The following is a 19086-nucleotide window of genomic DNA, read 5'->3' as shown; positions in this document are numbered from 1 at the left end:
TGAGGGCCTGCTGGGGCTAGGCTGGGGGCAGCCCAGTGGCACACCCAGATCTGGGGGCAGAGAAACTCTCCAGACCCCTCTAGCACCTCTCACCTGCTGGGTGGCCCAGGCCAATCTCTTTTGCTTTCTGGGCCTCATCAGGAAAAGGAATCAGGCCTTCTCTTTCTCTCATACCTCCTCCTCCTGCTCACAGTGAAGGTATTGGATGATACCATCACCCCATGAATGCCCTCCACTCTACTCCACTCCAACCCCCCACCAGGAAACTTCCCCAGATGGACAAGAGCTGCTAGGACGAGGGACTTCTCCCATGAGCTCCCGCCTCCGTCCCAGTGAACACCTGAGGAAGAGTAAGATCATTGGTTCATGTTCAAGCAGCTCCCTGCACAGTTTTCATGCGTTATCACATTCAGTCCTCCCGACAGCAGGGGAAGGTGTGAAAATAGACAGCATGACTTGCCTGAGTTTACCAGCTAGTCTAGAGGTAGAGCCAGGATTGGAAGCCCAGCTGTGGTTCTGTGCTCTTTCTGCTCCTGGCACTGCCAAATGCCCTGGGTGCTGGTACCCCCTGCTGCACCCCTTCTGAGTCCTGTCCTAGGGAGCCATGGCCTCTGCAAAAACGCCCACACTCCAGGCCTGGCCAGGCTCCATTTCCTATCAGGTCAAATTGGACCCTTCATCCTGGCATTTAAGACCCCTCGTGTCTTCCTTGCTGATCTTGCTGTCTCTCCCCCATGCTCTCTAACGTCCTCCCTATCCCCACCCCTTGCCTCCTTTCCTCTCCTCTCTGACACACACACATTATAGCACAGAAGTTAAGAGCTGTACTGGGCCTCTGCCATTTTTTTTTATATATATATTTTTTTACTTATTTTTAAAAGATACATAGATCACACAAAATGTTACATTAAAAAATATAAGAGGTTCCCATATACCCCACTCCCCACACCTCCCACCTCTCCCATATCAACAACTTCTTTCATTAGTGTGGTACATTAATTGCATTTGATGAATACATTTGGAGCACTTGCTACACAGCATGGGTTATATTCACATTGTAGTTTATACTCTCTCCCAGTCCACTCAGTGAGTTATAGCAGGATATATAATGTCCTGCATCTGTCCCTGCCATATCATTCAGGACAACTCCAAGTCCTGAAAACGCCCCCACATCATACTTCTTTTTCCCTCTCCCTACCTTCAGCAACTCCCATGGCCACTGTGTCCATATCAATGATATAATTTGTTAGAGTCACGATAATTCTATAATAGAATACCAGTAAATCCACTCTAGTCCATATGCCTCTGTCTTTGTCAATAAAATGGAAGCATGAGCAGTATTACCTCACAGGATGTAAAGTTTCCTGCATGAGGCATAACACGTAGCATGGACCTCACTGATGATAGCTGCAGACATTATCAATTTACTTTTCTCCTCCACTTCCCCAGGTCCTTTGTACCCTTCAAAGCTCAGCTCAAGTCCCACCCCTACCCCTGAGAAGGTCTCCACTATTGCCTCTGGAGACTTCTCCCATCTCTGACCTCTAGTAGTCCTTACAGCGAGAAGGAAGCCCAGGGGGCTTCTGGGGTATGGGGAAGGGGGAGAAAGAGGCCATAAAGGTGGGACACTGGCTCTCCACCCCGATTTGACCAGAGCACCTCTGCTCCAATGCTTTTTATACATTGGGGTGCCACCTTACTACTCCGTCTGTGAAAGGGATTGCACTGCCAATAAAATCTGAACACCACTGACTTAAACCACCCTCCTCCCATTCCGGGAAAGCAGTCTGAGCCCTTTGTTGACCTGAGGCCACATGGGAGCCAATGACAGGCCTGAACCTGGCCCCTGGGACCCAGGACCCAGCCCCTTCAGGACCACAATTCTTTCAGACCTGGGAGTCTCACTTCTGGCAGGACTGAGTTCTAGAGAACAAGGACTGACCCATCTGGGGTTCCCCTTTGCCCAAAGTCCCAAACCCAAGACCCAACACACAATATGTAGATAGATGCCAGCTGGGCGGGTGGAGGAAAGGCCACAGACCCGTTCTGGGGTCACCAACTCGCTCTGCATCCTTAGATGGGCCCCACCCCCTTCTTTGAGCCTCTCCTGCTTTCTCCCATGAAAGGATTGCTCTGTTCCCCAGGGACCAGGCTTTGGCACACAATGGGTGCTGGACGAACTGGAGGTCCCTCCCTCCCCACCCTTCCTCTCAATCAATACTTGCTCCATTGATGGATGATGGTGACAGCAATGAATTACAGGAGATCTTGGAGTCCTGCCCCCTTCTCATTACACAGATAGGGAAACAAATCCACAGCAGAGAAGGTACTTGCTCAGGTTGTAGAGTGAGTGCATCTGGCAGAGCAAGGAAGCTTTGGCAAAGTTACCAGGGAGGGAGAGATTTGGGGAGTGGGGAGGAAGCTGCTGAAGGTGGGGGGCGGGAACAGGTGGGAGAGGGCGGGGGAGGAGGATGGGAAGCCACAGCAGCCCCTCCCTCTCCAGTGGAGGAGCTGCCTGAGGGAGCCTGAGACAGCTGTTTGCTCAGAAAAGGGTCTTAGTCACTAAAGGCTGTCCTGGGGAAAGTTCGTCCTCCCAGTCATGTCCTGAGAATCCGGAAGGGCGCAGGAAGGCCGCCGGGTGACCCTCAGATTGGCCACCTGTCCTCTCTGAACTGGACTTTCTCTTCTGCCTCTCCCACTCCCCCATGTGTACACACACACACCATCTAAACTTTGCTTAAGGACTCTTGGAACTATCTCCCTGCCCCGGAATTCTGTGTCTCTCTGTTTTGAAAAGCAGTGGGACTGCCCCTCCATACACATACACCTGCAAGAGAAATGGGCCTCAGTGCCCTACAGAAGTCCTTCCTGAGATCCAACTTCCATCCCTCTAGCTGCAACCACATCCCCTTTCCTCCTCCTGCTGCCTTTGAGGAGGTAATTTGGAGCCAGAGTTGAGAAAGACAAGACACCCTCTCCCCGCAATGAGGGCCCCTTACTGGGAGAAGAAGGGACTTTACAACCCCCTACATGGGGCTCCTCAGGCAAGAGAAGCACAGGGTCCAAGAGTGATTGATGCCCAATTTGGGGATCAGCTTTCCCAGAAGAGACCCCAATTTCAGATGCTGTGCATGTTGACAGAGGCAGCCTGCTTTCCAGTCCTGTTTCTATCACAGAAGAGGAGCCTCAGAAAGACTCTCAAGAATCACCCCAGACCCCTAGCAACTGCTTTCCTTTAGCACCACTCACACAGCCCTCAGATGTTAGCCCTGCCCCCCAGAACGCTGACTGAAGACGCCCAGACAGGCAGGTCCAGAGTCAGGGAGGGCAGGGCCAGATATCTAGAGGGTGCCACCTTCAGCTGAGAGGGGCGGATGAGTTAACCCAGCCTGGAGAATGCCTTCCTTAACCAGGCCCTGGGGGCCAGCTGCCTCCCCAGGCTGCAGTCCAGGGCGGCAGCCTCCCTGCCCAGGGGCGCCGGGCCTTGGAACCAGGAGCAGCAGGACGGATTCAGGTCAGGTCCCAGAAGTCACCCCCAGCTGGGCAGAAGAGAAAGGATTGCCACCTGGGTAGGGGTACCTGTGTCTGCCAAGACCCATTTGGGGGCCCCCCAGGTCCCCGCAAACCCCCTCCCCCTCCTCCGGCCGCCCTGCCTCCCTCCTTTCCCGCGGGCTCTCAGCTGATCAATGCCGCCTTTGCTGACAGCTGAGAATCGAGCTCGCCTTCCCGCCCCCTCCCCCGCCTCTCCCGCTCGCCTGGGTCCCCCGAGATCCTCCCGGAGGAACCGGGAAGAGTTTGCTGCGGAAGCGCCTCACCCTGGGGCAGGGCCTGCGGAGAGAGCTGCTGGTGTGGTCGCTGCTTTCGGCGAGAGAGGCTGGAGGGAGGGTCGGGAAACCCAAATTACCACCCTGCGCAGGTCGGGAGGGCGAGGGGAAGGGGCCGCCCTCGAGCGCTGGAAAGGGGGCTGGAGGCCGGGCACTAAGAACTTCGCAGCTGGAGAGGGGGGCTCTCTGCCCTCTTCTGGGGCGGGGGTGGTGTCTGTGGCCTTTGGGGAGGGGGAACCCCGACCCCCCAACGCTGGCTCAGAACTCACCTCCCAACATCCCATCTGCCTTCAACCTGACCCCTGACCTGAGAGTGAGACAAGAGAGGGCTTCAAGTTGGCAAGGCAGGAGCCGGTGCCCTCCATCAGGGGAGACCCCTCTTTGGGCTGGATGGCCTAACGGGGAGCTCCTCCCGTATCAGGGCGAAGGGAAGCTTAGAGGTCGGACGTGAAAAGAACCACGGCCACCCCTGAGGCCACTGCTACACTCCCCCCAGACGCACCTCCGCAGGCGCTTGGGCACCAGGCCTTTCAGGTAGGCGCGGGTGTACGTGCAGCTGTTGACCTAGCCACACCGCACCAGGAGCACCTTGCACCCGCGCACACCGCGCAAAGGGCATGACCCCGGTTGGCACACCTCATCGCGTACACCACCACACAGCTGGCACGGACTCCGCACTCCCATCTTCACACCCATCCACAACAGACCGCAACCCACTCCCCACCACTTGGCAGACCCACAGCTACCCAACTCTGCACGCACAGCTAGACACCTCTCCACCCGTTCACACCGCACCTCCACCGGACACCAGGTCCCATCCACGACCGCGGCCACAACTCCACACTCCACGTCCCACTTTCCACAACCGCACAAGAGGCGTCGCACCCCAAACCTGGCCTCCCCGTGCAAAACCGCCCCCTCCCACGACCGCCTGCCCCACGCTGCCCCTCGCAGCCGCGCACACCGCTTGCACACGCTCAGCCTCCCGAGCCCGCGCGCTGTCCCCGCGGGGCCACGGCCACGCGGTGGGGTCCGGGCTCCGACTCTCGGGCCGCGCGCCCTGCTGGGCAGCCTTCTCCGCGCCCGTTCCCTCCCTCCGCCTCCCGCGCTCGCTCGCTCGCTCCCTCCCGATTTGGGAAGGCGGCGGCGGGGCGGGCGGGGGAAGGGAAGGGCGGGGCGGGGGAGGGTGACATGTGAGCGGCGCGCCGGCGGCAGGTGGAAAGGCGAGCGGCATGGAGCGCGTAATAAGAGAGTTGGAGTCGGAAAGAGCCGCCCCAGTCGCCGGGGAAGCGGGCGGTCAGCGCGGGCTCCGGCGGCCCCCAGGCTCCGAGCGCCCGCCCCCGGCCCCGGCGCAGCCCCGGTCCGGCCCCTAGCCCCCGCCGCCCGCGCCCGCCCCGGGCCGCGCCGCCGGCTCCGGGTCCGAGCCATGCGCCGCTGAGCGCCTCGAGCGCGCCCCCGCCCCGGACCGGACCGGGCTCCGGCCCCCCACCCCCGCCCGGCGCCGCCCATGGCCGAGGCCCCCCCGCGCCGTCTCGGCCTGGCCCCCCCGCCCGGGGACGCCCCCCGCGCCGAGCTGGTGGCGCTCACGGCGGTGCAGAGCGAGCAGGGCGAGGCGGGCGGGGGGCGGCTCCTCGCGCCGCCACGGCCTCCTGGGCAGCCCCCTGCCGCCGGGCGCGCCCCTCCCTGGGCCGGGCTCGGGCTCCGGCTCCGCCTGCGGCCAGCGCTCCTCGGCCGCGCACAAGCGCTACCGCCGCCTGCAGAACTGGGTCTACAACGTGCTGGAGCGGCCCCGCGGCTGGGCCTTCGTCTACCACGTCTTCATGTGAGTTTGCGCCCCGCGCCCCCTCTCCCGCACCCTCCCGCCGAGCCCCCGCCGAAGCCCGGGCTCTCTGGTGACGGCCACCCGGCCTCGGCCCCGCCTCCTGCCCTCCACCCCCATGGCCGACCCCCATCCCTCTTCCCTCAGACCTGAGCCCCATTTCTGGGTGCCCCCGAGCCTGACCCTCACCCCTGATGCCCCAGCCCTGGCCCTTTGTGGCCTCACTTCGGAGCCACCACACCTTACCCCTCATTTCCACCCTGCTCTCCAACCCCTCTTCCTCTGTCCCGAGTACTCGCCACATCCAGCCTCTGCCCCCATCCTCTCTGCAAAGTCCGGAGCCACTGAAGTGGGGCTCCCCTTTCCTCCCTCTGACTCCCCGTGTCCCAGACAGGGGGCCCCTTGCCCCCCACCCCCACTTTCTGGCTCCTCCTTCCAGCTCTGCTGCTGCCTCTTGGTGGGCTTCTGCCTCTAGCCCCTCTCCAGGGGTCCTCCACCCCAGCGCAGTGCTGGCCCTTGATGGCAAGTGTTTGGGGGTGTCCCTGGGCCCCCTGGGCCCTGATGCTGGCGAGGGATGAGCCCGACCTGATCGCTGCCTGCCTGGTCCTCCCCTCCACTCTCAGGCCCCCGGCCGGCAGCGGCCGCCCTGCCCTGCCCGCTCGGCCCAGCTCGCCTGCGGGGCCTGCTGGCCGGCCGCACGGGCCTGGCTCTGGGCACGGGGGAAAAAGAAAGAGGAGAGCAGGCTTGGAAACACTGATGCCGCAGGCCCCCTCCTCCCCCTCGCCAGGCTCCTACAACTTTCGCAAACACTGACCCCTCTTGGATGTAAAGAATGAATTTTGGCAGCTCAGAGCTCAGTCTCGGGGACGGCCTGGCCCAGCCAGGAACATGAGAGGCCCCGCGGATATCAGTTGAAGGGCTGGGCCTGGCCGCTGGGACTCGCGGAGGTGCCCGAGACGCCTGCTCCCTGTAAGACATGCTGCCGATAAGCCCTCCTCGCTGCCCCCAGAGAGGGCCTCTCTGGTCTTGGGGTCTCCTGGGTGGTCCACTTGACTATCTACCTGACTGGGCCACAGTCCTTCTGTCTGTCCCTCTGCTATGCTGTTTCCAGTTGCGTGTGAACTGGCCTGCCTGTTCATCTTTCCACCTAACTGTCCGTCAGTCCCTCTGTGTGTCTGCCAACCTGTCCAGGCATCTGTGTTCTTGTCTGTCCATCTGTCTGTCCACCTGTCTGCCTGTCTCACTCTTCTGCTCCTGCTTGTCCATCTCCACCTGTCTTTCGATCTGCCTACCTGCCTGCTCCTCTAGTGCCAGTCTGCCTGCCTCTGCCCCGTGTAAACTGGGCCCACAGAATTTCAGAGGTGAAGGGCAGGAAGATGCTGGCATCGGAGCCCCCTGGCCACAGAGAGGGCTAGAGGAAGAGAACTCTCTCAGCCACTAAGCTCCAGGGGGTGGTGGCCTTGACTTTGGGCTAGGCTAGGGGCAGAGTTGAGATTGCACAGGACATGAGATCAGGCTTTGGGTCAGGGTCAAAGTTAGGGGTAGCCTAATCCTCAAGGCCCCTTGGGAGAGCCTGGGATGCATATTTGTTGCTGCAGAGGAGACCGATTGGAGGGATGCAGGCGTGGTGCTGGGGTTCATGGGACGGTGGAATGGGGTGAGGGGCAGGGGGCTTCTACTTGAGTGGCTGCATTGCGGCACCCTTGCCCACACAGCCCCATCAAGCTCCCAAGGAGGGTGAGACCCTGTAGAGAACAGCCTTGTCCTCGTGGACTCCTCTTGGAAGGTGACTCTTCCAAGGCACAGCTGGGCCTGGGGAAGCCAACAGGGCTTTGGGGTGGGGGTCCTTAGCCCCCAGGCCTGGCCTCTCAGCTCCACAAGGGTCACTGCAGGTGAAGAACCCTTCGCGTGTCCTCTGGCCAGCCATGGTTTTCACCTTCTCTGTAACGGCCTCCTCTTCCTCTCCAGGAGCTAAATCTGCTGGCACCTTTGCCCCACATCCTGCCCTTTCTGGATGCCAGGAATGCCCTGGCCAGGGGCATGCTTCTCCTGACCACCTGTCCCCAGGAGCCCAGGGCTGAGGCCATCTTCCAGGGGCTCCGGGGAAGGAAATGCGATGGAAAAACCTCCAGAGATTTGGGAATCTTGGGAAACTGGCCACCTATGTCAGAGGCCAGAGGGGCCTGAGGGGTTACCTCTATCGTGCTGTGTGGCTTTGGACTGCCTGCTGGGCCTCTCTCAGCTTTAGATCTCTAGTCTCTCAGAGAGGGGAAAACCCAACCTCAGGGGCCTCCCGCTTGCATGACGTAAAGGGTGGGAAAGAGCTTGATGAGCTGCAAGGGCCCGTCTGCGCGTGAGGGGTGGTGGTTGTTACGGGGGCTGGGGCGGGGGCTCTCCAGTCCTTGAGGAGCTCCAGATGTGGGGTTTTGCAGTCACTCCCTGCAGGGTCTTGCATGTGCTCTTGCCAGGAAGTGCTTCCTGCCGTTGGACTTCCAGCTCTGTGGCGCATTTTGGTCACATCCTTTCTCCCCAGTCTCCCTCAGAGACAGCCCAAGGGAGTGGAGTCCCCTGTGCGCGGTTAGCCTGGGAGAGAGGGCTCAGGAAGGCGGGAGCTGGGGTGAGCTGGGTCCCTTTGTCCCCGGACACCTCCCTCACACTTGCCAGCCAGTCCCTCTGGGCCCCATGCAGAACCTGCACCTTTTCTGGTACCCAGGGGTCTGGGTGTCCAGAGAACAAGCTCCGATTCGGCCTCTCCTGCCAGCACTGGGTCTCCAGGAAGTGTGGACCCCTGACTTTCAGCTTCTCTTTATTGAGATCCAGATTGAGGGATCGCTGGGCCCCTCTCCAAGCTCCCCCTCCTCTCTTTAGGCCTTTGGTGCCATTACCAAGACCCTATCCCCACCCTGCCCCCTGCCCCTGCCTTAACCCCTCAACCCTTCACAGGCCCTGTTCTCCGATATTTAAGAACCACCACATCACTGTCCATCCTGCTTCAGAGCCCTTGGGGGAATTTCTGCCCTCACCCCCTTGATGCACGCTCTCTGAAGGCCACATCAGCCTCCCTTCTGAAGTCAGAGAGCCGGATGGGACGGGGTGCAGAGCGAGGCCCAGCTCCCTCTGTCCTCCTCAGGCCACAGTGAGAGACGCTGGCTGCTCCCAGCCCCCAGCTGCCCAGCAAGCTCTCTCTGTGTGAAGGTTTACGGCTCTGTAAACATCCTCCCGTCAGCCTCGTCCCTGGGGTCAGAAGCTGTGGGAATGGGGAGGAGAGGAGGCAGCAGCAGCTCCTAGGGCCTCTTAGACTCCTAGCCCCAGAGCCCCCCGAGCCCCCACCCCAGCCATCTGAGGAGCAACATCGCCTAGGTCGTACATGGCCTTGGAAAAACTACCCAGAACCCTCAGGGTCCCGGCTAGGGTGAGGACCCTAGCACGTCTGAGGTACCGTTTTGCTTATGAGAAAGCTCGGGCTCTGGGAACCAGTCCCCTGGTAAATTAGTGGCAGCTACAGGACCAGATCCCCAGACTCCGGGACTCCTCCCACTGCTCCCTGTGGCTGCCTGGTGGCTCTTGGAGTTTGACATGAAATTTTGGTCATGCAGGGCACCAGCTGTGTGCTGGGCCCACGCTAAGGGCTTTCTACGAAGCATTCCCACTGCATCCTTCAACAACCCTGAGGAGTGGGCACTCACCCTTCTCCTTTGATGGGGAAACTGAGGCTCAGGAGAGGTCCCTCAGCCCAGAGCTGAGTCTCACTCAGAGCAGTCTTTCTCCTGCACCCGGGCCTCCGCCAGCCCCGGCGACTTCAGCCCTCTCGAGAGCAGTGCTTCCGTGTCATTCCCCTCTCTGTCCCCAGCACCCATTGCATGGGCAGCAGGGGGTGGGCAGTGACAAGACTTTGTGGAATTGAATGGGAACTGCCCAGCCCCACCCAATGTGATCGCATTTTGGTTGTATACAGCTTTGCACAATCTTACACACACCCCAGCTGTCTGTCTGTCCCTCTCAAGCACACACACTGCAACACTGACACCCTTGCCCACGGATGTCACAAATGCACGTGCAGCACACATTCACCAGAAAGAAGTCAAGCTCACACTGCCCACACCTCTTCACTGACATTTACAGATACACCGACATAGACACACACCTGGACGGAGCAGGACCCTAGAGCGAACAGAGCTGGTCCCATTCCTGGGGTAGTTGGCCGTGCCCTGTCCTCAGCTGCAGGGCCGCCCTCGCAGCTCCGTGCCTGTGCATCTGCCTGGCAGGCAGCCTCAGAACCATGTGGGAACGGGCTGCTTGGCTCCTTAGAACGCTGCTGGGCTCTGCTCCCCCTGACGGGCCCTCTGAGGTCACTGTGCCCAACTCCGCGCTGCACTTAGGGCGTCAGTGACAGAGCTGTGCCAGGAAGCCTGGCCTCCTGCCTCCCACCTCGGGGTTTAGATAACCGTTTTCCCACCCTCATCGATAGGGAAGGCTGTTGTTCCAAAAACTGCGCCTTTAGGTTGAGAAAGTCTTCAAGTGAGACCCACATGTTTCATGCTGCTCTTTTTCAGCCCCTGTCCTTTTGTTCGGTCTTCATAAGGAGGGGGAGAGGGAGAGACCATCCTACTAGTCTTCTGTTCCCTAAGCTGCCTTCTTTTTTCCACTTCCCCCCAACACTCCTTTGCTCCCTCCTTCCCAAGTTCTCCTTTGGGGTCACTGGAGCAGGTTAGCTATCTCCTTGCCTGCCTACCCCACCCCAGCTCCAAAGTACATTCATACCCTCTGTTGAGGACACACTACTGGATATCTAGCTTCAGTCCCTATTGCTGCAGAACCCTAACTGCTCAGATTGTTGGAGCCAGGAGTGTTTCCAGAGGTGATTATTCTTGGGCTGATGGCAGCACTTTGAGTGGGTGATTAATTTAAGGTTCTCTGAGCCAGTCAAAGGAGCTGAGGCTGCCCGGGGAGCAGGGAGAAAGGAAGGCCCTGCAGCCCCGGCCAAGGCCCTGCCCCTGCCCCGGAGGAGGCCTCGCAGGGCACTTCCCCAGACTTAGAGCCGCCAGCCGGAGGTTTCCTCTCCCTCTTTCCTCTGTACCGCTTTGGGGCATCGGGCAGCTCCGAACCTCTTGGGGACTAGGGAATCCAGTGGGTGAGCAGGGGATTCTGAGTGTCTGGCCTGGGTGGGGGAGGGCAGCCCCTCCCAAGCCCCTCATGTGGGAGTCCTGCTGTTCGGAGTGGGGGACCAAGGAGGACCTTTCATTTCTCCAGAGGCTGTCCCATAAAGGGTTGGGGGCTTGGGCTCCGAGGCGCACGGATGTGCGTTCAGTTCTGTCCTTACTGATCATGTACCCTTGGGCAGGATGTTTAACCTCCCCAAGCCTCAGTTTTGTCTTCTGAAAAATGGGGATAATTACACCTGCCTTGAGGATTGTCAGGATTCAATGAGATAAAGCCCTTCACACAGCGCTGGGCACACATTTTAGCATCACGGTTATATTGTTATCATCATTTTTCTCCTCCTCTGGGGAGAGGCTTGATAGGTGTCCTTGGCTTGGCACAGCAAGTGCGTCTGGATGCGCCCGGGACAGTACAAGAGCACATGTGAGGGGCAGTGCAACTACTGCCGGTGTGAATGGCTTTCGATGGGGAGTCTGAAGCTGCAGCAAGTCTGTGCCCACCCAGTGCTGAGCATTTGACTCGCATTCTCTCATTTAACCTTCACACCATTAGGTCAGGTGGGCACGATGATAATCTTTATTTCCCAATTGGGGAAACTGAGGCTGGGCGAGAAGTTCACCTGCTTGCCCAAGGCCACGCAGCTAATGAAAGGTGATACCAGAATTCCAACCCCAGTCCCTTGGACACTTGCTGATTTGTTGTCTTCCTTCATTTGATGGATATAGTAAAAAACACCACAACTCTGTCCCAGCACAGGAACCAGCGGTGCTAGGCCATGACCGGGCCCTGCCCCGGAACATTCAGTGAGGAGGCACCGGAGTCTCTGCTGCCCCTCTAACAAGGGCTCAGAGAGCGGGCCTGAGTGAGCGTGCGCGTGTCTCTGTGTGTGTGTGTGTGGGGGGGGGCGTTTACGAGCAAGCATTGCTGGGCACGGCCCAGGTACAGGCCTTGTTGTCAGCCTGGCAGCCAGGGAGGTAGAAGAACTGCAGTGGTCAGGGAGACCCCTGGGAGAGGAGGGCAGCCCCCCACTCTCCTTTCTTAAGTCCAGGTGAGCAAATCATCCCTGAGGAGTTGGGGCAGGAAATCCCAAAGGAGATTTCGAGATCTCAGTTCTCACAGTTCCTGAGAAGTCCACCCCCCACCCGGCTGAGCCTCAGCAACCCCTCTGTAAAAGGGGCATAAACAGGAAAGTAGGCCCCCCTAGCCACCTGGTGCAGAGGAAAGGCTGGATCAATGGGAGGCGCCGCTGTCTCAGGACCTTGAGTTTACGGGGGAGGGAAGGGGGCTCTTCTTCCCGCACCTTCTCCCGGGTCCCTCAGAGGACGAGGCAGTCCTGGGAGGGGCACCCAGGAGCCCGCCTGCCCCCTGCGGGGCTTGTGCAGGGCGGGGGCCAAGGCGCTGGTCAAGGCGCTGGTCAGACCTCGAGGGCCCACAGAGAGCCCCCAGGACTCCAGGCTCTCTGGGCGACTCTGCCCCTAGGGCAACATCAGGTGTGCCCTGGGGGGTGGCACCTGGGGTGAGGAGTGGGAGGGGCAGCCCCAGGCGGTGACCTAATTGGGCTGGGAATCCGTGGGCAGTGCCTGAGGGAGGCAGGCACCGGGAGCAGGGAGCTCAGCTGTTACTTTCCTCTTGCCTTTTCTTGCTTCCCCACCACAGATTTGCAGAAGAGTGGGTGGAGCAGTCTCTGGCCCCTCATCCCTGCAGGGAAATCTGGGGGGGGGAGGGACACTCCTTCTCTTGAGACTCCTCCAACATCCAGGCCAGGCTGGTGAGATGGGGAAACACTGCTGTGCATGAGCGCAGAGTGGCTCCCATTGCAGCGGAAGGGATGGTGGCCAGACAGCAGGCAGGACTACCCCGTGACCACCAGCCCCCTTTCCCCACAGGAGGACAGAGGGTAGACAGCCTCTTCCCTTTCGACCCAGTGCTGGGGGAGCTGGCCGGGCAGGGTACAGTGGCCTTGGCTGTACCTCCCCCAGCCTCCCGTCCCCCTGCTCCTGCCTGGCAGCCTCAGGCCCTCCAGGTTACTGTCTTTGGGCTTATTTTTTGCTGGGCACAGCGTCCCCCAGGAAGGGAGGGTGTCGAGAGGGAAGTCGAGAGAGAAGGAACAGCTTTGTCAGCACAAACCCAGGTCTCTCTGCTCCTGCCCGCCTCGGCCCGGCTGCCGCACTCTCCTGAAGGCACCAGACCCTGGGCGCAGGGGAGGGCCGGGCCCCGACCCCCGCGGGCAGGAGCCCTTGGGAGCCGGAATAAACCTTTCTCTCCTCATCCTTCAACAAGACATCCCTAGCACAGAACGGCAGAGCCAGAAGGGCCTCACAGACCCGGGGCTTTGTTTCACAGCTGGGGAAACTGAGGCCAGGAGGAAGGGCAGGATTGCCTGAGAAAGCCTGTTCCACCTCCCCTCCTCAACAGGGGGCGCTGTGCTGGAGTGGCCAAGAGCAGGGGAAGGCTGCCTCCCAGCGCCGCCCGCGTCCTCTGAGGTGGGAAGCAGCTCCTGAATTCATTCATTCATCTTCTTTTCTGACCGCTGGGGATGGGGGACAGCCAGGTTGGAGCAACAGGCTCATAAGGTGGAATGAGGTGGGGGAGGATAGCGTGACCTATGTCCAGCAGAGGGAGGGAGGCACTGAAAGCTAACGTTTACCCTACTTTTTCTTTCTTTTAATAAATAGCCCTATTTAAGACATAGAGAAGGAAATTGCCCAAGGTCAACATAGCTAAGAAGTGGTAGAGAAAGGATTTGAACCCAGAACGTGGCCCCCGGCGAGCCCTTGCATTTAACCACTCTAAAATGCGGCCCTCTTGGCCTCCCTTCCTGAACACACTCTTCCCTGGCTTTCCGCACACCTGCTTCTCCCTCGGTTTATCAGCACATCACCTCCTCTTTCTGCCCCTTGGATGTTGGGGCTCCGGCCTGGGTCCTCTTCTCTCTGAACACTTTGGGGGCAGGGGTGTGTGTCTCAGACCTTCCTGCAACATCAGCAGTCACCCCCATGATGATGTCAGTGGTCACTCGTGACGACATCATTGACCACCCCCGTGATGACGTCAGTGGTCACTCGTGATGACATCACTGGCCACCTCCATAATGACGACAGTGGTCACCTCTTGATGACACCCGTGGTCAGCTCCATGACAATTTCAGTGATCACCTTATGAGGACAGCTTTCCCCTCTGCTGCTGCATACCTGAGCTTCCTGTCTGAGTTGGGTTGTAGGGAAGAGGACTTTGTTAACCAGACACTACACCTCCACATCCCCGGGGCACCTCAAATGCAGCATTTCCCTCCAAACTTACTCTCCTTCCTCAGTCCCCACGCGCCCACGGTTTACTGCAAGCACCCTTTGCTCCTTGCGCTATGCTTTTGCATGCACCCTTCCCTCCGCCTGAAGCTCTTCCCCTCTCCGGCCTTTGCCCCTCCTCTGGCTCACTCCTAGTCATCCTTCAAATCCTCGTCTGAGCACCACCTCTTCCTGAAAGCACTTGGGCACTTCGGTGCTCTCCGAGCTCTGCTCGCCCACCCCTGTGTGTTCTTTGCTGTCTGCATTGGGCTGTGAGATCTGGGAGGGGGTTGGTTGAGCATATGCTTGGTTGATAATCAGTGAATGCTTGTGGAGTGAGTGAATGAAGGTGGGGCTGAGCTGGGTTGTAAGGAAGAGAGGGGCTTTGTCAACCCGAGAGAAGGAGAGAGAGGACCCCGTGGCTCTCCGGGTGCAGGTTCTGAGCTGGAAGATCTCGTGGCTTATTGCTTGAGTGCACTCCAGATGGAGGGGACAGCTAGAGCAGAGGCTTGGAGGTGGGACCCTCTTCCCCCAGCCCCTGGTCTGCAGGGTCTGAGGGCTGGACCTTGATCGCCAGGTGAGCTTTACCTTATGTGTAGTGGGGCTGGGAGGCAGTGGCAGGTCAGGGTGAGGATGCCGGTGGGTACGAGGGCTGGCTGAGCTCTTCCCATGAGCAAGGGCTCTGCAAACACAAGACCACTGCGTTCTCTCAGTACCGCTGCATGGCAGGCACTATTATTATTCCCATCTTGCAAAGAGGAGAATGAGGTTCAGAGAGAGGCATTAACCTGTGCAAAGTTACACAGCCCGTCCATGGCAAGGTTAAGATTCGAACCCAGGTCGGTGTGACTCCTAAGCCCAAGCCCCATGTGGTCTCAGACATGTCAGCAGACCAGTCACAGTTTTCACTGCCTAAGGCAAAACTGAGGAGAAGAAGGACAATGTGGTGACTTTTTCATAAAGTCAAGTGTATTCCATTTAAAGGATTGCCTTTTGGTCTGAGATTATGTCCTTTCTTTTATGAGATGATAAGGCTGGGAATTTCTTTTTTTAATGTCCTTACTTGGCAAAATAAAAGGTTGGCAACCTTATGCAGTCCTCAGAGTGTTTTGGGGAATTTTACTGTGTGTGAAATTCCTGAATCTGGGTGCCACCCTGCCTCCTCCCTCCTGAGCTCTGGGGCCAGAAGGGGAAGGGATCTGGGCCGGGTGGAGGGATGTGGGGGCTGGGGGAGAACCTGGAGTTAGCGGCATGGAGCAGCTTTCAGTCTGGACTGCTTATCCCTTTGGGCCTTGGGCTCTGCCCTGCCTGGGGTGCAGTGAGGGCCAGCCCAGAGCTCTTTCCCAAGATTGGGCTGGGTGTGGCAGGGAGGGTCAGCCAGACTCAGGGCTCACCCCTCAGTTAAAGGAGCACTGGACCAGGAGTCAGCAGGCCAGGTTCGATTCCCACCTCTGCCACTTTGAGGCTATATGGCCTCAGGCTGATGACCCAACCTCTCTGTGGCTTCAGCTTTCTTCCATGTAGCAGGACAGTTCTTACCTCTACCTGCCCAGTTGTCTGCTGAATCAAGTGCTGTTGTGGAGAATACAGGGGTTGTAGGTTTTCATAGTCACATCTCTTCACACAAGTTCCCTCTTCCCTTGCCCTTGCCCTGCACTGGTTTGAACCATGAGGGAGGGAGATGGGGCTGGAAGGCCATGGGGCTGGGGCTGTAAGAGCAGGCTGGCCGGACTGGCGCTTCCTTTCCACAGGAGCCGCGGGCCTGGCCCTCAGAGACCTGCCCCAGGGCCAGAGGCATGGGGGTCACCAAGGGCTCCCGGGATGTCCTTGTGACAACAGTTCTAACAAGTAAGAAGTGGTGAGCACTCACCGCGAGCCAGGCTCTGTGCTCAGCCCAGTTTCCGAATACTAGTAAGATTCTTAGTATAATCTACGTGCTACGTGCTTTTCACATCCTACCTCATTTAATTCTTCTGGGAGTCCTGTAAGGTAGGAATTGTCATCATTCCCTTGTATAGATGAGGACGTGGAAGCTTAAAGATTAAGCACTTGCCCTTGTCACACAGTGATGGATAGCAAGGAGGACAGGGATTTTCTGGGCTCAGTCCAGACAACTGAGCACCCAGAAAGCCTCAGGTGAAAGGACCCTTGAGAGGGTGGGGAGCAGATTACAGGGCTGAGAGGGTGGGGAGCAGGTTGCAGGGCTGCAGCAGGGGCCTCATGGTGCCGGTGGGGGGGGGGAGGGGGACGTAATGCAGGTGGAGGGAGGGCCTGGAGGGAAGAGAGAGCCTTTTCTGAGAGTCAGCCTCCCCCTCCTTCTGTGGCTTCCAATAACAATAAAGATTATGACAGCAAATGCTTATTGAGTGCTTGCCAGGCGCTAGGTGCTGCTTGAACTGCCGTGCCTTACCTCGCTTTTCTCTCAATAACCCTATGAGGTAGGTACTATTGCTGTGCCCAGCTTTCAGATGAGGAGGCTGAGGCACACAGAGGTTGAGGGGCTTGTCTGGGTGCAGGTAGCCAGGCCAGGATTCAAACCCCAGAAGTCCTGCCATAGGGGCTGTTCCCCATCATCTGTGCCTGCCTGGAGGCTGATGTGAGGACCCTTTGAGCCATAAAGCTCCAGGTCCTGCCCCCCACCCCAGCTCTCCGCTGAGGCTCATGCCTTCATCTCTGCCGTGGGCAGCGATGGGCAATGACCGGGAGATGGGGTGCCCACACAGGGCAGACGGGAGTCCTGGGCTGGCTGCCCAGCCATGGTGCTGGCCACTCAAGAGCTCTGATCTCCTCCTGACCTCCGAGGTGCTGCTTCGGGGAGGTCCAAGCTCGCCAGTGTGAAGGCAGGGGGATGACAAGAATGTCCGGGAGAGGGGACAAACAGAAGTGACCCGAGGTGTCTCAGAGTGACTGACCCCGAGGACCCTGTTGTCCCCGAGGACACTGCCAAGGGGCTGGGGCTCCCAGTTCCACTCCCCTCCGTGGTGGGCTCCATCGCCTCTGAGCCCCTAAGCTCTCCCTCTCTGAGGCCTTTCCCTTCTCCAGACCCCCTGCATCTGTCCAGGAACCCTTCCAAGGGTTTGGCCCAACCTGGCCTGGAGCCCCAGGCTTTGCCTATAGGGAAAGTTCAGGCTTATGCAAACCCTGGGCTGGGGCCAAGGTGTGTGCGGCTGGGCTGGAATGGCCTGGGAGCAGGGACGGTGGTGCAGGCCCTGAGAGGGTCTGGAAAGGGGATCTGGGGATATGGGCTTGGGGTGTGTGGGGGTCTCTAGAATGGTGGCCTTAGAATGGCCCCAGGGGACACCCAGATAATGAAGGGGTGTCCTGGAGGAGGGGCTCAGAGCCCAAGTGGCCCCACTCCCTCACTTTCTCATAGCTCCACAGAGTATGAAAATCACAGGTCTCCCCGAGCCCTCCTCATTTGATGGGGAAACTGAGGCTTAGGCCAGTGGTGATCCCAGACTAGAACCCAGGCTCAGGCTAAGGGTCTTAGTTGTCCCCTAAAATAACAAATGACAACATGAAAACCTTCTACAGGGTTTCACCGAGGCTGGCCTGGACCCTGAGCCTTGGTCTCTGTGTCCAAAATGCTACCTCATATTGAGAAGGAAGGCCCCTTCTTTCCACTTATAGACTGCTTTAAGGTGTAGCTGACGCATTGTCAGGCTTAATTAATATTTGCTCAGTGAATTTCACTGAATTTCCCTGGAGGGAAGGTACTAGTATTACTATTTACTGTGACACTCAGAAAGTGACTTGCCCAAGGTCCTTCAGCTGGGAAGTAGATGAGATGGGGCTGGAGCTTAGGTGGCCAGGGACCTGTCTAGACCCTCTGATGGACAGAGGCCCAATTCTGAGTCTTTGCTTTCAGTGAAAATGAGCAGGTGTCCCAAGCAAGGCGCATCAGTCTGCTGGGCAGGGTGTGTGTGTGTGTGTGTGTGTGTGTGTGTATTCACGTGTGCACGCGTGGTAGGCTGGGCTGGCCTGAGGGTTGGAACGCAGCTCACGCTAACACCTGAGCCCCTCCGTGCTCGAGCTTGGGCCTGGCTGCAGCCTCTGCCCCATGAGGAAGGAGACCTTTCTACCTGCCGTCCTGCATCAAGGGGCTTTCTTGGCCTGGCCGGCTTGGAGAGGAGCTGGCCGTGGCGTGACCAAGAGGGCCCCTGTCAGCCCCTCCCGTGATAGGGTCTGGCCATCTAATGCCTTTCACATGACAGGCACGGGGTGGGCCCTAGCTGGGAAGAGGGCTTTGCGCTCCCCTAATCCAGGGGCTGTCTTGGCCAAGGCCGTGGGAGAGGTTTGTCCCTGCCCCCGTGCCCAGTGGCCCCAGGGCAGATCCTGGCAGGGGCCCAGCTCTTCTGCAGGGGCCTTCCCCTGCCCTGCCTATGCTCCCTGCCCTCCTGCTCTCTGAGCAGAGCTGGGACTCAGGGGCGAGGCCTGGGGCATTTGGAGCTGACAGGGTACAGTGGGGCTTTGCAGCCTTTGGCGCTGCAGGATGGGAGCGATGTCAGGGAGGTTTTATGCCCCACGTTGGGGCAGAGCAAGGGGGAGGCACTGATGGGGGTGCAGAGCTGGAGGGTTTGGGGCTAATCCCGGGCCACCCCTTCCTGGAGAAATTTGGCTACAAGTCAGGGAGGCAAATGTGTGGGCCGTGCCCCCCCTCACTGGGCAGTAAACACGGCCGTCGCCCGGGAGACGGGCCCAAACATCCCGGCCCCCCACAGTTATTTATACCAGGACTCCTTTTCCTTCTCTGGCCTGGCCTGGCCTCTCAATCCACTCCTGGGCCGGGCGACCCTGAGGGTCCAGCCCCCCCCCCGCCCCCGTCAAGGCAGGAGGCCCCAGCGGCAGGCTGGCTTGCACCTACCAGGGGCAGCACCACCTCCCAGCGGCCTGTCCCATTGAGGCAGTGGGTCTTGTTCACTGGAAATGTGCTCCCAGGCCTTGGGCAGCTCCTGGAGGCCAGCGCCCCCGGGAGGGAGGTAGGAGACTGGGGAGTGAG

The 19086-nt window shown here is 59.1% G+C and overlaps 1 protein-coding gene across 1 annotated transcript in view; it reads left to right on the top strand.

Moving 5' to 3' along the window:
• The first annotated feature begins 5277 nt into the window (after nucleotides 1-5277).
• KCNQ4 (potassium voltage-gated channel subfamily Q member 4) overlaps nucleotides 5278-19086 on the top strand; it is a 50027-nt gene continuing 36218 nt past the window's right edge. Inside the window, 2 exon segments of the mRNA XM_004450652.4 lie at nucleotides 5278-5442; nucleotides 5444-5646. Coding sequence (XP_004450709.2) covers nucleotides 5332-5442; nucleotides 5444-5646 — 314 coding nt within the window. The 5' untranslated portion in view covers nucleotides 5278-5331.

The sequence above is a fragment of the Dasypus novemcinctus genome, chromosome 9 (assembly GCF_030445035.2).
Source record: "Dasypus novemcinctus isolate mDasNov1 chromosome 9, mDasNov1.1.hap2, whole genome shotgun sequence".
Taxonomy (NCBI): domain Eukaryota; kingdom Metazoa; phylum Chordata; class Mammalia; order Cingulata; family Dasypodidae; genus Dasypus; species Dasypus novemcinctus.
Note: the sequence above shows the minus strand (reverse complement) of the source record. Positions and strands in the feature narration are given on the sequence as shown.